The sequence below is a fragment of the Archocentrus centrarchus genome, chromosome 5 (assembly GCF_007364275.1).
Source record: "Archocentrus centrarchus isolate MPI-CPG fArcCen1 chromosome 5, fArcCen1, whole genome shotgun sequence".
Classification (NCBI taxonomy): Eukaryota; Metazoa; Chordata; class Actinopteri; order Cichliformes; family Cichlidae; genus Archocentrus; species Archocentrus centrarchus.
Window position 1 is genome coordinate 18,057,244 of NC_044350.1, and position 22,619 is coordinate 18,079,862.

At 40.7% G+C, this 22,619-nt stretch overlaps 1 protein-coding gene across 1 annotated transcript in view; it reads left to right on the forward strand.

The window, feature by feature from the left end:
• Positions 1–22,227, forward strand: part of LOC115780944 (potassium voltage-gated channel subfamily B member 1-like) — a 39,235-nt gene extending 17,008 nt beyond the window's left edge. Inside the window, exon 3 of the mRNA XM_030730405.1 lies at positions 18,059–22,227. Within this exon, the coding sequence (XP_030586265.1) occupies positions 18,059–19,903 (1,845 nt within the window). The 3' untranslated portion in view covers positions 19,904–22,227. The remainder of the gene's footprint in view (positions 1–18,058) is intronic.
• The last annotated feature ends 392 nt before the right edge of the window (positions 22,228–22,619 follow it).

A 22,619-nucleotide genomic window follows, 5' to 3' on the forward strand; every position in this document is an offset into this window, starting at 1 on the left:
GTGGTTCAAACCTATTACTTAATTACTTTTCTAGCCACGCTAAATCTGTTTTTCTCTTGAGATGTTGGAGTGCCAGTAAACATGTTCTTTATCACTTTCTTTTGAATGGGATATTTGTTCTTAATTTGTGGATCTAAAGCTCATTGCAAATGTACTGGCAGAGGTTCACCTAATATTACAAACCTCCGTCACAAGGTGGTAACAGTGGTTACCCCTCCGAGATTTTGCCAAGTGCGTCTTGGTCTATGGATGAGGTCAATTTGGTTTTACATTGGGGTTGTGTTTGGTCTGCACCAAGCTGGAGATGCATGGAGGGTGGTGATGTGAAACTTTGAAAAGTACTTGTGTTTTTGTTTTGTTTTTTTGCATATATTTTTTTGTGTGTGTGTTTTACTCCTTGTATATTTGTGTGCCATTAAAGCGCTGCAAGAACCCCTGTTGTTGTGTCCTGTGTGGCAACTAATTTCCTGGGCTACATCTTGTTATGCTTATGTAATACTGTTCCTCCTGTGGTCAGTCCAGAGGGTTTTTTTTTTAGTTGCACAGGGCTTTAAGAAAATGAGATGAAAAGGGCTGCTTATTAGAGGCTCTTCATCAACCCTCTCTCCAGATCAAAATCAGTATTAGATGGAAATCCCAGGGCAACCTTGGCTCTTTGGATAATGCCAACAACTGTTTTGCCAAATCTCTAAGGATTTGCCTTCTAATCTGAGTGTGATCTCACACTTTCTGAGTCTAATGCCAAAAGTGATTACGGAAATGTTCACAAATCTTGTTGTAAAACATGCTCTATTTAACATGAACAGAACATACTCAAAGAGAAGCAGATTTGTTAAATGGTAATATGGGACTGCTAACAGACACACCTTTTTGTCACGTGCATGAATATGTTTTATAGTTTTAAAATATAGAACGGAATTATGTGACTGAGTTCTATATAAGATATAGTCTGGTTATGTGGTTACATGGGAGACTTGAGCCATGTGAGAAAGGAAAGTAATTGTCATCTGAGTGATTTGAGAGTAATCACAAAATAAGATCTAACTGCAATTAATTGTTTTTATGATTAAAATGATACAATTAAAAGAGTAGGATAATTGCTAGTTTAAAGGTCAGAGGGAAATTGGTATGTGATTGGAGTGTCATTTCCAATCTGGCTGGCCATCAGCTAGAGCTTGGTTAGTTGGATGGTTTTGATTAAAAGGAAATTTTACTGACTGACAAATTAATGATGACATTTTATTGAAGTGTTTTTTCACTTGGACATTTCATTGATATCAAAGTGTGGAGTCACAGCAACACAGCAGGTTGTAGGGGCGAGATGATCTCTGCATCTGCCGGGAAACTCTGCATCTGCTCTTTAATACATTAACTGAAACAGTAGTTGGTAGGCAGGACAGCAGCTGCACTAGCAGCAGAAGAGGCAGATTAGTAGTGAGAAGGATAACAGATGCAAATTAAAACAACTCCCTGATTGATTTCTTTCATAATAGGAAGCACAGTGACTGCCTGGACGGGCAATAAAATGGTGTTTACTCAGCCTGAAGTAAAGTTTGATCAGTAAGAGGGACTGTGTGTGTGGCAAGTCAGTGGAGGTGAGATCGTGCAGGTAAACTGAGGATCAGCTGGTATGGGTGGGAATGGCAGTCAAACAGATCATTTCCAAAGAAAGCTGTCTTGAGGAGAGCACAGTGAGGGTCAGGAGCAGCAGTGGAAGACGTCTTGAGTGTGTTTTAATCTGAGGTCAGAATCTCCATGTATGGCAGTGATTGGCTGGGCCAGCATGCTTGACTGTCGGCCAGTTTACAGCAGGCTGGATGGATATAGGCAGTGTGTGGAGCATCATCCAGTAGTCTGACATGTGTTTAGCCTTTTATTCAGTGAGTGCAGCTCTCTTCTTGAGCATGATGCCTGGGAAACTAAAGTTAGGGCTCATAACTATGAGACAAGAGGGTAGTTAAATTACAACTACTCAAAACTCATAGACTTCCAGTATCTCAGTCCCAAGATGCTGGCGATGGCAGCAGCATTAAACACATTCTTTTATAATTTAAGGTTTTGTTCCACTTGCAAATCATTGTGACAGTCATTCCCACTTTATACAACTGGGATGCACAGCCCGAAACCAGCAGTCTGCTACAATCCATGTTGGCTTTGCAGCCTTTGCTGACATCCCTTATTTTTATGGATATTTTATTCAAGGGGACCAATCATGCTAATTTTCAGCTCCATATTTTTATTCTTGGACCCAGAGTTGAAAATAATGCTTATTTATCTTACACCATGCCTTTGTGCACCCCCTCAGTTCTCCTCTGAAATGAGCTGTTTAGCTTCTCTCCCCTTAAGGCAACCGTCCCATTAAGCTAATGGGACGGTTGCCTGCTGACTGGCTGAACAGCAGGTGGGTGGGGTTTCTGTGCTTCCAGAGCTGTTTGCCTGAGATGAATATATCAAGGACATTCACTTTTCCTGACATCATACAGAGCCAGGAGCAGAAAAAAGACTGGAGACAGAGCTTCTGACTCAAAGGGATTATTTTTATGCTGACCTCATTATTTCAAACTTTAGTCGTGTATAATATGAGCAGCTTTAACCTGTGAAAATTAAGAGACTGGTTAACAGATCTCCTTTAAGGCAAAATTTAGACTGCACAGGACAGGAAAAAATACAAATGCAGTCATTAACCCAGATTTAAATGTTATAGTTCTACAATATATAGTTATGTGTTTGAAAGCTATTTTTAACGCACTAAGAGGGTTTTGTGTTTTCAGAAATATACACGCAGTCTGGGGCAATTCAAAAATCATATTAAGAGTGATTCATTAGTATTTGCATTAAAAGCACGTCCTTGCACCGCGGCTCCCTGTGAGAGGGTTTTCAAAGGAGTCAAATCAATTTTCTTTTCCCGCAGAGAATTTTGCATTTGTTTTGTGTTTCCTCAAATTAGGGGTCAAAGCTTGATTTGAGTGTTTTTATCCGTTATTGCTTGCATAACAGCACAGTGAGGTCCCCTTAAACTGCCCATGCTCAATAATCCAGGTAAGGAAATCACAGAAAATTGATTTTGTTAAATCTGGACACAACGTTTTAGTTGGAGAATTGTTTCATCACTCAGATGCCTCCTTTAGTGCAAACCCTAATGCTGTTCAATGTACAGATTTTAATGCTTGTTTTTTTTCCCCTTCTGTTACTCAACTAAATGATAAATCTCATAATCTAATAAATTAAAGGTTTCTCAGAATTTGTGCAGAATGACTGGAGTTTTTTTTCTGCCTACTGCCTACTAAGTACGTAAATGCCGGAAATTGAACTAAAATGATAAATTTTTCCCCCCTCTGTAATCTAATTTGTGTAATATAAGGGTATTGTATGTGGTCTTCAGAGAGCTTTCAGTGGAACTTTTCTAGTCTTATTGACTTCTCAAGCAGCTTTACACTGCAAGCCACATTCATCCATTCACACAAAGCTTTATCTATCACACACACACACACACACACACACACACACACACACACACACACACACACACACACACACACACACACACATACACACACAGGCTGCAGAAATGGCTCCACTGGGGGCCACAAACCAGTGGACTCCTAGTATCGGTCTCAAGCCCTGATAAATGGGGAGGGCTGCATCAGGAATGGCATCTGCTGTAAAATCGTTGCCAAATTAACCACAAAGATCATCAATAAGATTTCCATACTGCATCAGTTGAGGCCCCTGTTAACAACATCCCATCACTGGTGCTGTTGACTGGTGCTGTTGCTGGTGGAAACTAGGTAATGTTGGGAGAAGACAGAGGAGACGGAGAGGGCGAAGGTGTGCTTGGAGGCATGAAGAGCAGGAATGGTAGGAGTGTGGAGGTGAAGGTAGGGATTTTAAATGTAGGAACTTTGACTGGGATAGGGGCAGAGATGGCTGAAGAGAAGCAAGGCTGAGATGGTTTTGGACATGTACAGAGGAGGGCTACTGGATATACTGACCAAAGATGGAGCTGCCAGGCAGGAGGAAGAGAGGAAAACCACAGAGAAGGCTCATGGATGCAGTGAAGGAGGACATGCAGAAGGTTAGTGTAAAAGAAGAGGATGCTAGGGATAGGGTGAGATGGAGACAGATGATTGGCTGTGGTGGCTAAAAGGAGAAACCAACAGAAGAAGAATCTTGCCCAGGATGTATTTTGACATGTAGTGTAGATGAGCCACTCTTTTATTTTTGTACCTCTAAGCTCCTTAGACATTTTTAAATGATTTTGAGGTGACCAATACAGTTTATTAGTAGATTTGTTTTAAAGATCACGAGTGCCCAACTAGCTCCTTTGAGCCCTGAGCCTCCTGAGCATCTGTCTTAATAGAAATATGTCAATTGGGTTGTGCACTACACTGTAGTTTGTACTGTTTGTTTCAGTGTGATAACCTGCCCCCTGGCCTCTGTTTTTTTCCATGTCCTCTTTTATGAATAGCTGCATCTGTTATGCAAATTCTTAAAAGCCTCAAGTCACCATGGAAACTATCAGCTGGGTTTTACAACAAAGTACTGCTGTTTCCTCCTGAGGAGGTCTGGGTACACTGTGCTGCTGTCGGGGCATGTGTGTTCTTATAACTGCAGGGAGGAATAATTCTACATGAGGCAGTGATGGATGAGCCCATGTTTTCTTTTTTCAATGTTTGTACATGATGACTATTAATTTAATCTCTCTTTCCTGATTTTTTTTTTTTTTTATCATCAGTGTGCAAATCCTGGTGAGTCACACAGATCACATGCAGCTGCCGGCCTTTGTTTGCACTCACCATATGTTGTTGCAGAGCTGGGCGTGCATCCCTGTTGCATTACAATCTCTGTCGACTCCTGTTACCACATGATTGAAAGGCCAAACAGCCTTCTCACATATCATTGTAAATACAGTGAGGTATAGTTTAATGGATTTAAGTATACTTTGTTCCTGCCGTTTTCTCTTGTTCTTTTCAGCCCGCACTGAAAGACTCCATCACAAAGTCGGTTGTAATGAATGTTTTATTTTTGTATCTCAGGCCTCTAAGCTCTGAACTAATGTTCGTTTTAAAGGTTACATCCCTCTAAACTGCTCTTATGGTAAATGTCAGACTTTCAGTTTCTTTCTTTCTTTCTTTCTTTCTTTCTTTCTTTCTTTCTTTCTTTCTTTCTTTCTTTCTTTCTTTCTTTCTTTCTTTCTTTCTTTCTTTCTTTCTTTCTTTCTTTCTTTCTTTCTTTCTTTTTTTAAGTTGCCCATTACTGCACAACTTCTTCTTAACATTTCAGTGAGGTATTTAGGAAAATAGGTCACTTCCAAAGTTTTGCTTCTGCCTGTTGCCTTAGGGTTCCTTAGTGCCTGTACATCTCAGCTGCATATATTATACACCATACACTGCACTTCAAACATCCTTTTTTTCCTGGTTTCTTTCTACATTACGTATTTCTGACTTCATTTTACCATGGAGGATGAGTGGGAGTCTTGGATTGCTCAGCTGGACAGAAATGAGCAGTTTGACACCGACACAGAAGCCTTACTGTACGAACACAGTACACACACCGCTGTGGTCAGCTGCAATCAGAAAGGAAATCTCTGCCCTTCCACTCTTCTAAATCATTTAGGAGGAGACATTAGCTGGTATACAGCTGGTGTTTCACTTGTATAGAAAGGAAAATAGATGTTTTTATGTTGCACGTCACATCTATATAAAGTGCGTAGGATGTATGACCTTAGATTTGATTGTTTTCAGGGCATTCAGTATTATTCAACAATATTTAACATCAAACTAACGGAACAGTGGGTGTGGCTACACAGGAGTAGAAAAAGAAAAATTGGAAGAATTAAGCTAGAGGTGGAATCTGTCAGTCATTATACTTTTGATATATAAAGTCCCATTTCCAGACACCATAAGGAAATGCACAAGGTCCCATATCCATTCCACAACAGCTGAAAAGATCCACTCTGCCCAGAAAATAAGAATCATACCACATACCTCTAGACCAATTCCATTTTCAGATTATTCTTTGGAATATATATATATATATATATATATATATATATATATATATATATATATATATATATATACAAACCTGACTATGATATTGAGGATCATCAGTGACAGTGTCAGATACATTTCCAGCTATGACTGAGACAAATACCAATGTTAACATTCACTATATTTTCCATCAGGAGCATGATCGCAAGCATGCTTGCAGATTTTTTCATTGACGTGCATGCTCTACTTGCAGCACCCCCTTCCCCTACTTAATAGTTTTGTCTACCTTCAACTTCATTCTCTTCCCAGAATGAAATTCAAGTTGAAAGGTCACTGCTTCAATAGCTTTGAGAAGAAACCAGCTCAGAATGCAGGTGATCAGAATGGGACTTCCAGGGAGTGATCTAAAAATAGCAGTCATACTCGGAGTGGTTTAGAACTGCAAGAGAAGATGACCTTGAAGGGTAGATTGACCAAATGTAAATCAGGTACACTAAATATTGTGATTGCACCTTGTACTAGAAAATTCATTACCTCACAATAAAGACTCTTACACATTAGTATTAACAAAAAATTGAATCCACCATCACCTGCCATGGAAGCTTGTGATCATACTTTGTATTAGGCAGATGTTTTAATGTTGTGGTTCAAAGTGTGTGAAGCTGACAATGTCAAATGGAGGAAAGTGCATGTTCCATCAAGCATTATTATGTCTATTTACTTACCTTCCACTGCTTAACATTTTTTATAAACTAGAAAAAAAAAGGATATGACACACGTGCACCAAAAAAGACATAAAGGAAAGGAAAGGAAAGGGAACTGAAGGAAATAGATTCTGCCAGGCACCCAGTGGTGCAGCACTTTCTATAATTGCAACCTGGTGAATTTGTTGTCATGGCTACCCTGAGTGGTGGGCCTGCACACTGGGACCAGTTAAGATAATTTTAGTTTTGATGCATTAGTAGTTTCACTAACACGTGCACACACACACACACACACACACACACACACACACACACACACACATAAATGTGAGATGTTACCAGAATTTCTCTGCTGCACTGGTAGATTGTATATCAACACAGCTTTTATAAAGGCATATAGGTCATTAACCTGGTGGATGTTAAGAGGTCCCTAACCATAAACCACTTAGTGGTAGGGTTACATGTAGCCATGTGCTAACTAGTATATGTTACCTTTCAAATCAAGTAACTTGAAGACTTGTACTTATATAGCACCTTTCTACTCAATTTGAGCATTAGAAGTCTTATTCACCCAGTCACACACACACACACACACACACACACACACACACACACACACACACACACACACACACACAGCTTTTATCAATGCCTAAGTACTTTTATCTAATATTCACACACAGATTCACACTCCAATACACACTCACACTGATGGATGCATCAGGAGCAACTCGGGGTTCGGTATCTTCTGCATAGACTGGAGTAGCAGGGGATCTATCCACTGACCTATCAATGGATAAATGACCCACTCTACCACAGTGTGCATTTTGGCATTACTGTTCAAATTCAACACGATTCCCATCAGGCCATGATAAATTGATGGCTATGCTTTATTCTATAGGTACACATGAACCAAGCCTCAATCCTAAACAGGCCACTAGCAAACTGGTGGATATTCAGAATTTAATTAAATGACAGATGATGCAATAATTAGCCATTTGGGGAAATACTTCTTTCCTTTTCTTGCTAGGAGTTAGAAGAACAATACTGGTCTCATGTCTGTATATTCCATATGAAACTTTAGCTGGTTAGCTTAACTTACCATAAAGAAAAATAGTGAAAGCAGTTAGCATGGTGGGGTCTAATGGTAAAATCTGCCTAGCAACACCTCTAAAGCTAAATAATTAGCTCACTAACTGCTATCAGGTTGAGTTAGCTGTTAGAAAGCCAGGTGAGCATAACCTGACTGCATAAACCATAGACTGCATGAATATGAAGGTAGCAACCGTGACGTCACCCACTGCATTCTGAATGCTGCATTTCGAAGCCTCAGCATTAGCATTTTAACCATTGCATTGGTAGACTTCTTGTGTATCTGAACATGAGAGGCAGTAACAGTACAGTCTAAAATCTTGAATTGTTCCCCTAAGTTATTGCACAGTCCCTGTTTGTTCTTGAGCACACTTGTCCATCGTGAAGTCACTGAATGTCCAGCACTGAAACTGAAACCGTTTTAGTGTCGACCCCGTGGCCACAGAGACCAGGCCTCTCCTGTTGCTGGTGGTGTTTACAGTGAACGTCACAGGTAACTCTCTCCACTCAGTGCTGACACCTGAGCCTGTCACAGGAACCCACTGACATTTAGTCTTTAGTGGTAAACAAGGACTACGGCCACCTTAGAGGGAGGTCACCAGAGACCGAAAAAATTAGTGAATGTTAATTAGCTGTCAGCAGACACCAGACCAGTAAAGGAATCTGTGTTCACCACTTGGACTGGCTTTGTAAGCTTGAGGTCTAAGGTGTGATTAGGCTCAGCACAATGTAGCCATGGAGATAATGGAAATATCTCCAATTTCTAGTGTTTGAACTTTTTGAATTCCTGTTTTGATTCTCTTGTCATCATTCTAGTTTTATTTTTTTACTCTACTCTTTTTTCCCCCTCTGCTGTTATTCACAGATTCCTGTTTTTGCTTTGTGGTTATTTTAGTGATGAGTTTCAGTTTTGAAATTCGTTGTTTCTGTGAATGTCTTGTTATTAGTAATTGTAATTAGTATTAGTATTAGTATTAGTAATTGGTAGTTTCGGTTCCTCTGTGTTTCCCTGTCTGTCTCTGTCTCTCTGTCTTTCTGCTAATGCCCTTTCCCCGTCTGTTAACATGTCTAGTGTAAATCTTCTTGGGTCTGTGTTTAGTATTTATCTTTAAGTTGTTTTACTTTAAAGGTTAGTTTGTTTTTTTGTTGTTATGTCTAGGTTCTAGTTTCACTTTCTGTTTTCCCTCCTGTGTGACTGTCAGTCTGACCTACCTGCTATCACCTGTGTTAATTACTTTCAGGTGTGACTCATTCCCCAACTGTCTTCTGCTGTCTTCCCATTAGTCTTTGTCAGATTTTCCATTATGCTCACACAAGTCCAGAGGCCTATACTACGAAGCAGGATTTTGTCTTATCTAGATAACTTCAGGGTTAATTCTGGGTTTTTGGCTCACTTCTTTTCAACATGGTAACTTATGCTGCAAACATAACCTGCTCTGTAGCAAGTTAGGCTCCAGATTAGAAATCAGTTGGTACAAAATAACAACCTACTGACCAAAAGATTCTCCAGGACATAACGTCAGCATTCCTGGAAGATCCCTCACACCTCTGTGTGTGGATATTAGGACAGTGTTTATAGAGTCTTGGGTGCAGTTGTATTCCTTATTTTTTTCTGCTGGCTACAAACTATTTTATAACAATTTTATTGTTCATTAAGCACCTGCACACTACTTGCTTACATATCAAATTTGTGTGTCAACTGCATTTGAATTTTGTTTTTATATTTATTCCTTACTCTTAGACCATTAAACACCACCAGGGCTGTGGCTGAGATAATAAAAACTAAAGCTTTCCTTTTGAACACTGAATTTAATTAAATACTTGATTATAATCCATGTGTCCAGTGTTGGCAGTGTTTGACCAATCCACTTACTATCTGTGCACAGCGGTCTCAGGAATCTTCCATGAATGGTGACACAAGTCTGGAATTGGAAAACTGGTCACTTGGTTGTGATTTCATACCTTCTGATCTCCAATCTCGAGCATGGCCTGCTTCAGAGCAAGTTAGGTCTGCAGCATAATTTGCCTGGCGATGTACCAGTAAGAAGCAAACCACCTTCGTAAGACCGAAAACCCACGTTAAACCTGAAATTACCCGGAAAGCCCAAATCCTCCTATGACAAGCAAGCAAGACAGCAAAAGCAGCCATACATATAGTCAGCAATCACTAAGCCACTGCTGGCTGGTGAGTATCTGATGGCTACTGACTCTCTTTAAGCAACTTGTCTTCTTCTTGATGCTGATCACCTTCTCTAATTACAGTTAAACCTCTTTTGACTGGCATATTAATTACAGCAAAGTCTGGTTACTTTCTTGACTCATACTTTTGTCTAATTAACATCACCCCAACCTTAATATAAGATAAACAGGAATCAGCATTGCTCTTGTCATGCACTGCACTGCCAAATGGTCCATTTTCACAGAGTTGGTAGTGATTCAGCTCATATATTCTGTTCTTTTTCCATTCGCCTGCCAACACTGCTGCCAGTTTCATAGTGAGCAAAGACCATAGCAACAAGAGACAGCTGGAACTCCAGCCTGCAAAAAGAAATAAATAATAAGCATCGAGAACAAAGACAGATTTTGAGAACTTGTCATTTTCAGCTGGGTGTGATGTGTCTTCACTGAGAGGAGATGTGAGATGGCTGTGAGCCATGAGCCTTGCCAGTGTGTGCTGCATTTCAGGCAAGCAGAAAAACGCCCACTGTCTAACAGGATTGTACATCTGAGGATCACAGACACCATACTTATTCCATTAGTAGGGCTCGCCCATGCAGACTGTTTTTTTTTTTTTTTCTGTAGCTTGGAGGAAAGCTTCCCAAGCTTACTGTGGGTTACCACAGTAGATTTATTCAAACAGGGACATGCTGTTTGAAAGCCCAGCCTGTCTCTGAGGCCCAGCAGAGAGTGCAGCCAGCACACAGTTCATTAAAGGTTCGGCTTATTTCCCCTGAATAAACACAGTTTTTCAGACAAGTGTTCCCTTTTCTATCAAGAATTTGTGGTGACCACCAATTTCAATTCAATTCAATTTTATTTATATAGCGCCAAATCACAACAAACTGTCGCCTCAAGGCGTTTTGTATTGTGGGTAAAGACCCTACAATAATACAGAGAAAACCCAACAGTCAAAAACGACCCCCTATGAGCAGCACTTGGCGACAGTGGGAAGGAAAAACTCCCTTTTAACAGGAAGAAACCTCCAGCACAACCAGGCTCAGGGAGGGGCAGTCATCTGCCGCGACCGGTTGGGCTGAGGGGAGAGAAAGACATGCTGTGGAAGAGAGCCAGAGATTAATATCAATTAGCCACCCACTGACTTGTCTATCAACCCATTCCTCTGAGTAATCACAGTCCAAAGACATGTATGTTAGGTTAACTGGTGATTCTAAATTGGCCTTAGATGTGAATCTGAGCATGACTGGTTGTCTGACTCTCTGTGTGAGGGCCTATGATAGACTGGGAACCTGTTCAAGGTGTAACCTCCACCCCTGACCGACCCTGAACTGCAGAAGTGGTTAAAAAATAGGTGATTTTTACAAGATTAATTTTTTAAAAAAGAAGAAAAAAAAAACAGATCCAGAATGTTGTCTGCACATTTTAAAGCAACATAGCAAGAAAAGGTCATAATTTTTATGTCCACAACAAAATTCAAAGCAATAAAAGATCATAGCCTGACAACAGCTGAGGTTTTTTTTTTTATAAATAAACTGATTTTCATCTACTCATCTACTACAGATAATAATGTAATTACAAAGCTAATGTAAATCAATTAATATACATATATAAATAGATTCAAACATCTTATAAATATGCACTTGTAAGAAACATCTCCCACCATCAACTGCCCTCTGTATCCTCCATTCTTCTTTATGGTATTAAGAAACACATCTTAATACACATCTGAAACAGTCAATCAAAATAAATAATTTTTTCATTATCTGTAGACCAAAATATTTCAGGGCTGTTTATCAGAAAAATAACTCTTTTCACACAACATTACATATCATGCATAAGTACAATAAAATTTAAAATATGGCTTACTTCTGAAACTTTTGAATGGACAGCAACATGACAGCAACTTGTTCTTAAAATGTCTAAAACAGTTTTTAATAAACATCTGTTTTTTTTAGGCTGTAGTGCTAGACATTCTTCAGCCTACACCAGATAATGCAGGTGCTTTAGATATTTCACACTCAAGGTTTTCTGTGGCTTCTGGTTAGAGTACAGATGTTTTATCAAGAGGACTGACACTCATAGAGTGACAGCAGCACCGCTACTGTTTTGTTCAGCAGCCTTAGGGAATAATCTCATTTCACTTGCTCACCTACTCTCGTATTTTGTCTTCATCTCTGTTCTTTACTCAGCCTCAGCCTTTTCTCTGCCATCTTCCAAAGGCAGACGACTTTGGCCTCGGAGCACCTGATGATGAGCCTCTGCGCAGCGAAAAGTCAAAAGAAACACATTACAGGCTGCTGAATATTTGCACAGATCAATTCACTTCCAGTTTGTTCCAATTTACATTGAATTTTCAGGCATTTTTGATGTAAGGAATTTAATCATTTATCTTAATTATACTTTATCTGAGCTTAATTTAACTTGAACTGACTAACCACTAAGATAAGGGAAAATATCGTGCATGCTGGATTTCTAAAGGCTCACATAAAGTCAAAAACCAGAAATCTGTGAACACACATTTAATGCACTTTGTCTGTGTGCCTCATCATTTTAGCACCACCTTCACACCTTCAAAAGGACACATCCTGTGAGTAGCCGCAAGCTCAGTAATCCATCTCCCTGTCTCCTCAGTACATAGCACAGGATATACACAGGCTCTCTATAGAGAGGCTTAAAGTTGGGACAGAAAAGGTTGCTGGGAAGGTGACACAAAGTGGGGGGGGGGGGGGGACACCTGTGTTGGACACAAAAGGTCTTGTCAGTTTGGATGGTAAGGTTAGGCTAGGGGAACATTGTTTATTTAAAAGCTGGTTATTGCTTTTCAGTGGTACTGCAGAAGCTACTTTCAACTGCTCCCAGATGCCCTTCCTGACAAAACCCCTAATCTAGCTTATTTCTTATTGTGCCATAAGACTCCATATTGTCCAATAACTGCTGAACATACATCTGTGAGCCATTTTTGTTACATCATGCTCTTTAATTAACAGAAACATTGGTGTTGTATTTTTATTTTTAGTCTATTGTTTTGGGTTGTGTACTCTTCTGCTACTGTACAACTCACTAATGTGCATCATGTACACTATGATAATTTCCTCTTGTCAAACTTGTATTTACTAAAACCTAAAGCACCTGTTGGTTTAGGAATATGCCTGAGTAATGTGTTTTATGAATCTATGCATTGTGACCAACTTTATTATGAGCTGTTCTTTAGCAGAAAGCAGTGCCCTAGAGGCCACAGACTGGTTAGGGAAACTGGAAACTACTGAGTAAACAGACTAACACGCTGTTGATTTAAAGTCCTTTGTGAGGTTTGTTGACAGTTACAAAATGTAAAAAATGCAAACACTGTCATCCTAGAAACTATAAAGCTACTGTGTGGGGAATAAAAAAAGGACAGCATGTTTAAGGGTTCATCATAATTATATTATGTAAGAGCAGCAGGTGAGAGCAGTTTTTATTGCACCGCAGTCCCTTTGTGGAACTTTCCAAGAAGGTGATTGTAACCCTGGGGAGTTATAGTGTTTATAGCTGCAACAGGCCTTTTCTCCACTAAGGAGAGGACTTTCCACTTTATTTATTGGCAATGTAATACCATCCATCTGTTCCCCTGTCTCTATTAAAAAACAAAAACACTGACCCAGTATCCCACAGAGGAAATAAGTGCAGAACCACAGCAGCCCCTGTAGGAGGAAGGTCAACTGTTTGCATAAAGGGCTGGAAAACATTTATTGGCGAGACACAGAAGTACTACAATAAGAGGATTAGAGGTGCCATCTTGCACTCAGCATGCCCACATAAAATAAAATGAAGTGAATCACTGTGTGACATAATCCCTCCATTGATTCATGTCTTGTGGTGAAAAAGGGCAAATCCAGTTACGATGAAGAAGTGAATCGACAGTTCACGCAGCATGATGCAGTGAAAAATCCTAAACGCACAAACGAACAAAACGATTGACTGCAGTTTCACTTTGACTGTGTGTGTGTGTGTGTGTGTGTGTGTGTGTGTGTGTGTGTGTGTGTGTGTGTGTGTGTGTGTGTGTGTGTGTGTGTGTGTGTGTGTATTCTCAGACCAATATTGTGCTTTATCAATATCTCATACACCTACAGTTTTTATGACGTTCTTCTCTTTGCCCTAAATGTTTTCTTCCTTCTGTCATATCGCTCCTGCCTCCTGACTGTGCGTCTCATTGCTTCACAACCATCTGGACTAAGACAGAAATTGTGTATTTATCCAAAATTTGTCTAAAAATTAAACCCTTATTTTTGTACTCATATTCCCCTCAATTTTAATAACTTTTCAAGAAATGCCACTTGAGGCCAAAATGTAAACATGGTCAGAGGTTAGTTTCTGATTAAATGCGTCTAAAACTAATAACATAAGCTGTTGTTCTGCGAACATGAACATGAGCTCAATATGCCAAGAAACGGATGGAAGGCTGATAAGTGAAATGTGCTGCAGAAGCATTTGCAAGCATGTAAGTGCTATGACTCCATAATGGACAAGTTTTATAGCCTTTCTCGTGATGGAACAAGCCACAAACTTGGACAAAGTTTCATAACCAAAGATATATTTTTGCCTGAAGCATTATTGTTGGATTTTTTTGTTGTTTTGGTTTTTTTTCTTAAACAGTCACTACAGCAACTTGACCATGGCACTTGTCCATGTTAATTATTAACCATAAATCTGAACTCAACACTGGCAAGAAACAAAATAACATATGTCTGATAAAATATAGAGGTGAGGAGACTTGTTAAAAATAATGAAATACTTTGTTTTTCACTCCTGGTAAATGTGCACAACTTGGTTACACTATATCATTGTCAATTCCCCCCCTCCTCTCCCTGTCCTGATGGGACACTCCTTCCCTGAGGATGTCTCCTGCCAGGTGTTAATAGAAACCCTGCTTTCCTGTCCATTCCTCCCTCAATCAAGCATGAAGTAGAACCAACCCTGTGTGGCAAAAGCTGTGTGAAAACTAGGCTACGTCTCTCGCTCTGCAGTCTGTCATGGCCCACTGAGGATCCACTCATGCACACCTTTTCCAGGACAGCAAAGCTTGCACTTCAGGAAGATATTAAATATTCAGGCTCCTGCCTCTCCAGGCCTGTGGGGAAGGGAGGCTTGGGGCTAATTACTGAGCTGGAGGGGGGTGTATATGGTGTGTGTGTGTGTGTGTCTCTCTCTCCATGTGTTTGTTAGGGGTTAGTGTGTGCTATGGTTGTGCAGAAGCAGCAATAGCCTTGATCAGATTTATCTTCCATTTATGCAAACAGGAAGTGGGACGGGCTGTCCTCATGACTCCAGTGCTTGTCATTAAGAGCTAATGAGGTAACACAGTACTGACCATAACCCTCTTTGGCAGTGTCTGTGTCTTAATGTCCCCCGCTGCACTGTAAAATACATTCACCCATATATATTTCATCTTTTAATTGTGCCCTCTGTCAGCTACATAAAATTATTCTGATTCATTTTATTCATTTGGAACACAATCATATTACACTCCATGTGTCCTTACCACAGGGAACTCATTGGTTTCTGTTGCAAAGCACAGACTGGGCTAGCCTCATTTTCTCTTTGTCACAGATTTGTCACTGTGCCGAGTGTCCTCAGTAGACATCCCTCTCTGCTTGTGTCTATCTGTATCACTGTAGTGAGATCACATCCATATAATCTCCTCTCTGGCTGACCCTAGTTGGCTCGCTACCAGGGTGGAAGGAGAAGAGGTAAGTAAGAGAGAGATCATTTGATGGGAACTGGAGCTCATCATCCTTCAGGTGTTCTCTTTACACAACGCAGCTAGGTTTCAGCATGATACATTAACTGCGCTCCGCCCCGCTCAGTGCATCCAGCTAGAAAAGTCCCAATCTGATGTGGTTTATTCTGAAAGGCTGCTGCTACATCAGCGTGCATGCTACATGATTTGCTTTTCCTACAACTCCACTTTAGGGTTTCTGCTAAGTTGTGTGACCTCTACATCCTCCCAAATGTACCAAAACTGGTGACTCAAACTTTTATCTTTTAGAGTTAAGGATCACATTCATTTTTTTTTTTTTTTTAACTTTGGTTGTTTTCTCTTGAGTGCAATTATTCAGTTGCAGGAAATCTACCTCTAACAGGTCTTATTTGGGAGTTTAATCCATCATTTTGACTCTCTTGGGATCTTGACTGGGAGGCAGGCTATTTCAGGGAAGGCTCTGACAAAGTTTACATTTTGGGGTGTCATTTAATTCCCTCACTACTTCTAAACTCCTGTCCTCTCTTACCTCACCCAAGGGTTTCACTGCCTTTAGCCCCTCTTTCTTTAAAGGCCAGCTAGGGGTACAATCACTCACCTGTCAAGATTAATTAAAGCTTATGGAGGCTGATTGGCACAAGGGAATAATCCCGCTCTCCATTCGCCTGGGACATAGCCTCCACATTGACCTTGTGCTGGATTTCATACTGACTCCAGGACAGGAATAATAGGTGTGGCACACCTACACAGCCACAACGGTGTAGGCTTCTTAATCCCTAGCAGTGTGACTAGACCCTGTTGTACTCAGCAGATTATATCATTAGTAGGTAGCTCAGTTCTTTAAAAGGTCTCCAGTAGCCTTTCACCTGGTCTCACTCGCTACACACGCTGTGCTTTGAACCAAAGTAATTCATCTGGGTTTTCCTGTAGCCCGGGGCATTGAAGGATTGTAGCAGAATGAATAGAAATGGAGGCAGAGGCAGTAAAGTGTCAAAGCCTTTAAAGAAATAAAAGAGTATCTCTCTCTGGCTTTCTTCCCTTTTGCTTACACTCTTTCCCAGTGTAATGCAAGAGACCTACAAAAAAAAAAAAAAAAAAATGCCCCAGAGTTCACATTAGCTCAGACCCTATTTCTTTTGAAATGCTGACATGAAAGTAGAAAAGTTAAAGGGGCCGTGAACTAATATCATCAAAAAGATGAACTGGGGCATTTCAGTTATTTCTGAAAATGTAGTTAAACGTTGCAAATGGAGCCGCACCAGTTCTTCTCTTTCAAATGGGGTTTCTCTTGGGACTGACCTTCCTCACTGCCTTACAAGACTCAAACTCATGTATCAGATTTGATTCAGGACAGTGTCTGACTACACCCCAGCCCTGAAGACCAGCTTCACTGTACCAGTTTGAGTTTGAGTCGCAGTGTTTTTCCCATTCATCAGCAGACAGTCAGTCACAGACCTGACTGTCAGTTTTCATTAACCAGCCATGCTTGAAAAAAGCCAGAAGGTCGTTTGAAGATACTGAGTCTTGTTCTGAAAGGAGCTTTTCAGACCATCTGGACTTTAAAAAAAAAAAATCCATCGAGGCTGTCATCATATCAGATTTTCTCTGCATGATTAACTTAGCCAAAAGATGGTTTTAATATCTGCACCAATATTCACCATAAACTGCAATGAAGCAAAATGACTCCTTTAAATGTACCGTGATGTGTGATGTCTCTGTGATACTTTTCCTCTTTTGTTATGAATATAACTTTGATGAAACTGGTTTTGAAATAAAAACTGTGATGCCAGCTCCGTATTTAGGGTAATGCATAAACAGAAAACAGATGGCTTCAGACTTGTTGCACACTCTGTGCTGTCTTTTAATCTCTGAGTGTCTTGTTCATTTCTGTCTAAACAACCATCAGTTAAGAGACACACTGATGATCAAGCATTTGTTTCTTGTTTGTCTAAAATTAACTAAATGGATTGGGCAATCATTCTGAAGCCATGCGCATTTGGCATGCATGTGCTGATCAATATCCTGCTTTTGATTTGTTCGGCTCAGCTTTTATATAAAGTGAGTCATTTTACAAATACACCCCATGATCAACTGAATTTCAGCTAAATATCACTAAAACAGAAACCACTGACACTAATGTGTTTATCAGGTAACATTAACCTTGTTATCCCCATTCTGGTTTACTGCATTGTTGGACTGTGGAGTGCTGTTTAAACTATTTCAGTGTGAATCAAAGAGGTGAACTGACTGACCGACACTGCTGTTCCTAGGAAATAGCAAAGATGAGTATAAAGCATTGGGGTTTACGCTGCAGTCATTATTTTTTAACGTTTATTTCTCTCTGTGTTTTCCAGATCCTGGCAATCATCTCCATCCTCTTCATCGTGTTGTCCACCATTGCCTTGTCTCTGAACACACTTCCAGAGCTGCAGGACACGGATGAGTTTGGTCAACCCACCGACAATCCACAACTGGCCCATGTGGAAGCTGTGTGTATCGCCTGGTTTACTATGGAGTACCTGCTTCGCTTTCTCTCTTCTCCCAACAAATGGAAGTTCTTTAAGGGTCCTTTGAATATCATTGACCTGTTAGCCATCCTGCCCTATTATGTCACCATCTTCCTGACAGAATCCAACAAGAGCGTGTTGCAATTTCAAAATGTGCGTCGTGTGGTTCAGATTTTCCGGATCATGCGGATCTTGCGTATTCTGAAGCTAGCCCGTCACTCCACAGGCCTTCAGTCCCTGGGCTTCACTCTCAAGAGGAGTTATAATGAGCTGGGCCTCCTCATCCTATTCTTAGCCATGGGAATTATGATATTCTCCAGTCTGGTGTTCTTCGCTGAGAAGGATGAAGAAGACACCAAGTTTAAGAGCATCCCAGCTTCCTTCTGGTGGGCTACCATTACTATGACCACAGTGGGTTATGGAGATATTTACCCAAAAACTCTGTTGGGAAAGATAGTTGGAGGTTTATGCTGCATTGCAGGAGTTCTGGTGATCGCCCTGCCTATCCCCATCATTGTAAATAACTTCTCTGAGTTCTACAAAGAGCAAAAGAGGCAGGAGAAAGCCATCAAACGAAGGGAGGCTCTGGAGAGAGCTAGGAGAAATGGTAGCATTGTCTCTATGAACATTAAAGATGCATTTGGTCGCAGCGTGGAGCTCATGGATGTAATGGTAGAAAAATCTGATGAAAAGATAGAGAAACTCCACGATAATCATGTGTCTCCTAATATCCACAAAGGGACTCCCAAACACAAACTAAAGACCAACCCCAGTAGCCCCACCAAGACCCTTGAATCGAACTATGAAGAGCAGGCCAAGCCTTCTAGCAGCCCCCAGCACCTCAGTGCACAGAAACTGGAGGAGCTGTACAACAAGATGACCAAGACCCAGTCGCAACCCAGCCTCAACGGCAAGGAAAGGGAAAAGGGGCAGCCATCCAAAACTTATAGACAGAGAGCTGAGCTTGAGATGGGAAGCATCCCAACTGAAGCTATCTCAAGCACAGTGGAGGTTTTGACAGACATGAAGAGCATGTCCAGTATTGACAGCTTCATCAGTTGTGCCACTGACTTACCCGAGAGCTCTCGCTTTTCCCAAAGCCCTATCAGCAACATGCCAGGGAAGGTCAGTACAAACCCAAGCCTGGAGACCACGTTGGAAAATGAGTTTGAAGGCAACACTACACCCTTGACAGGCACCAAGTTCAGCCTGTATTCTGACAACCCCAGAGGCACGCATTTCAAAAACCCACTCAAAAGTCATTCTTTAAAAGTCAACTTCAGAGGTGGTGAGGATTCAGGGACAGGAGTCCTCTCTGACAGCTCATCCGTGCAGAGTCCCGAGGCGTCCATCTACACAACTGCCAGCAGCAGGACACCCAGCAAGAGCCCAGAAAACCTACTGCCCAGCATGTTCACATTCCATGATGCCTCAGTCAGTAAGTTTATTGATGCTGATACAGATGAGGAGGAGCACCCACATGATGGTTCGGGCCCCAACCCAAACCAAAGACTCCTGGAGAAATCCAGCCCCAAGTTTGGCCATCGATCCAGTTTCCAACAGGGTCCCAACCACATGGAGGGCATCCAAAGAAAGCTGGGAAATAGCACACTGCCGTTAGATGGGCGGGAGAACCATGTGGCTCAGGAACTCCAGCCACTTCAGGGAGAGAAGAGTCACTCTAACTCTTAAAAGACTTAAAGGAAAGAGACAATGGACAGAAGGAGAGTAGAAAGCAAAGGAGGTGGAGAGCAAATAAGAAGCACAATGAACCTCCCAGCACTATGAAAGGCATGGAAAACATTTGCAGGAACATTTAAAGAGTTACAAAAATACTTCTCCCATGAAGTTACACTAATTGTGCACACTGGGAAAGAATTTTGTTTTCTCTCAAAATTCTGCTAATGAATCCTAAGTAAATCCTTTTAGCAGAGGACTCAAAAAAAAAAAGGCAAGGAATGCATTCTGGGGAGTTTTACAATTTATACATTTGTTTTAGCCAAGTCAGCCCAGTACAGTTATTCTTTTTCATTAGGCAAAAACCTACTTTTCTGATTCCGGCATCCCTGGATACCACTTTAAAGCCATGATAGCAAAGGCTGTCAAATCAGTAGCAAACCGCAGAGGGCATTGAAACATGGCATACTAAGCTGAGATATTTCAGCTGTAAGGGGAACACGCATTTTCCTTTACTTTCTATACAGTGTATAACTATATACAGTGTATATTACAAAGGCGAAGTGGTGGGAAAAAAATGTGTAGTTGGTTTCCTGTAACTTCCTTCCTCGACACTGGCCTTAGTACATGTTGTCTCCTATGTTTTATGTTTGTATGGCAGAGTGAAAGCCAGAAGCCGACAGGCAGACAGACAGCATATACATGTGCGCAATAATTACCTTTCATATCTATTATATTTATTCTTATGTAGCGTTTTGTGGTCCCTTGTCTTAAGTGTGATCTTCAGAAGAATCAAGTGTCCAAGAGGGGTTTAGTGTTGTGCTTATTGATATTTTTTTTTTACTGCACAGATTACATTAAACGGCACAGAGACACACTGTGAGGTTGCATCCATAAATGTCCTTCCTGTTCCTGTTGTGCCAGACTGCTGGCGAGAGAGAGAGAGAGAGAGAGCACCTTTTTATTATTAACACGGGAAAAGTTGTGTTACCCATGTTTGTTTACCTGTTTTCTTTGTTTCTAAATGTCTTTTGCGTGTCACTGAGACTTCATGTCGAATCTGGAGAAAAACAACAACAAAAAAACTTTCTCGGAGGAGTCGCCATTCCCGTTGTAGCGGATAGACTTTGCATTAAACGACACTGCTTATGAGCATCGAAGCAGCTGGAAGGACAGCAGTGAAAATCAGAGATTTTCTATGTTGAGCTTCTGGTTTTGTAGTAGTGTGAATATTGTACATTTATAACTGCAAGAGTAGAATCTGTTACAAAGATACATGTTTATTGTACAAGGTAAAGAATCAAAATAATTTATATTTTTAAGATATTTTCTAAAAGAATGGATTCTTAGATAAATATATTGTGCTAATCTCATAGTTTTGCATTTCAGTATATGTACTGCATTATTTTGAAGGAGCTGCATTTATGAGATAATATTCTTTAGTAGATACTTTTCTGTTGTTTGCTGCTGTCTCCCTGCAAATGTCTGTCCCTCTGGTTTTTGTGTGATGCGAGGAACCAAAGAATTGTTCTTTCTAATAACTCATACAGACGAGTTATCTCGAAATATTAGAAATTGAAGAATTCCTTCTCTAAAAAACACAGATTCTGACATATTTCAGGGAGCCATACTCGCTCATTCGGGACAAACATGTGAGCTAGAGAGAGAGAGAGAGTGCACAGGCCTCTGAAGAAGATGGCTGCTGATGGAGGATGACATAAGAAAATGAAAAATGAAGATGGGAACAAAGCACTTTATTTCATATCCCTTTAGAAAGCTAATTTGATTATTTACACTCTGTGGTTTCTGGCAAGTGGTTCGCTTCCAGAAATCCAAAACATCACGCTCATATGAGTCCAGATGACATCTCTTATAAACTTAAAGACACCTCGCAGCTATGTGCTGCCTGCCACTCTGACACACAAACAGCAAGGAGGTACATTAGGCCACTCTAGTTCAACCGAGGATTCTTCATCCTGCTTTTCTGAATGCACCTGATCACCGGACACATGAACAGTCTGGGTGCTGGCTGACTGCTGCCCTCATGCTCTTTCTTACAAAAAATCATGCAAGTATGGTTTTATACGGTTATTAACTTACAACATATCATGTAAGCAAGCTCCAAGCAGCCGTTTTTAGTAGTGGACCTTAAGCTTAAAAGGAACATTTACTGTTGTGCAATGTTTGCAGTCAATAGATGTGACATGAGTTAGATATTTCTGTGCCTTTGCTTTTAAAAACGCCTACTCTGCACACTGAATCTGTCGCTGTGCCCTGTCTAATGGAGCCTGAATGACAATAAAACAAACTGTACTGCAAATAAACACATAGAGAACTGGGTCATCATGCTGTCAGGCTGATATATTAGATTTCTACAGCCCTAATGTCTTTCGTGTGCACTTACACTTAAATGCGCCAAAAGCGTGCATGGAAAAGGCCCGGTCCACACAAACAAACAGGTGGGGACTCGCTCAGTGGAGTGAACGACCACTGTTTCCATGGTGACGGTTGAGATGGCTGAATGGCTCAGATTTGATGCAAGCAAACAGCCGAATTTGTAGAGATGGAGTCCTTAAAGACTCAAATAGCATATTGAAAGTATAGACAGCATTCACATTCTGTTCATTCCTCTCAGTTTGTTCCCTGCTCACTTGTCACTTGAGTGTGGTGAAGATTTTTTTTTTTTTTGTGCAAACAGAAAACTGAATTATGGGCCTCTTAAACCATCTGA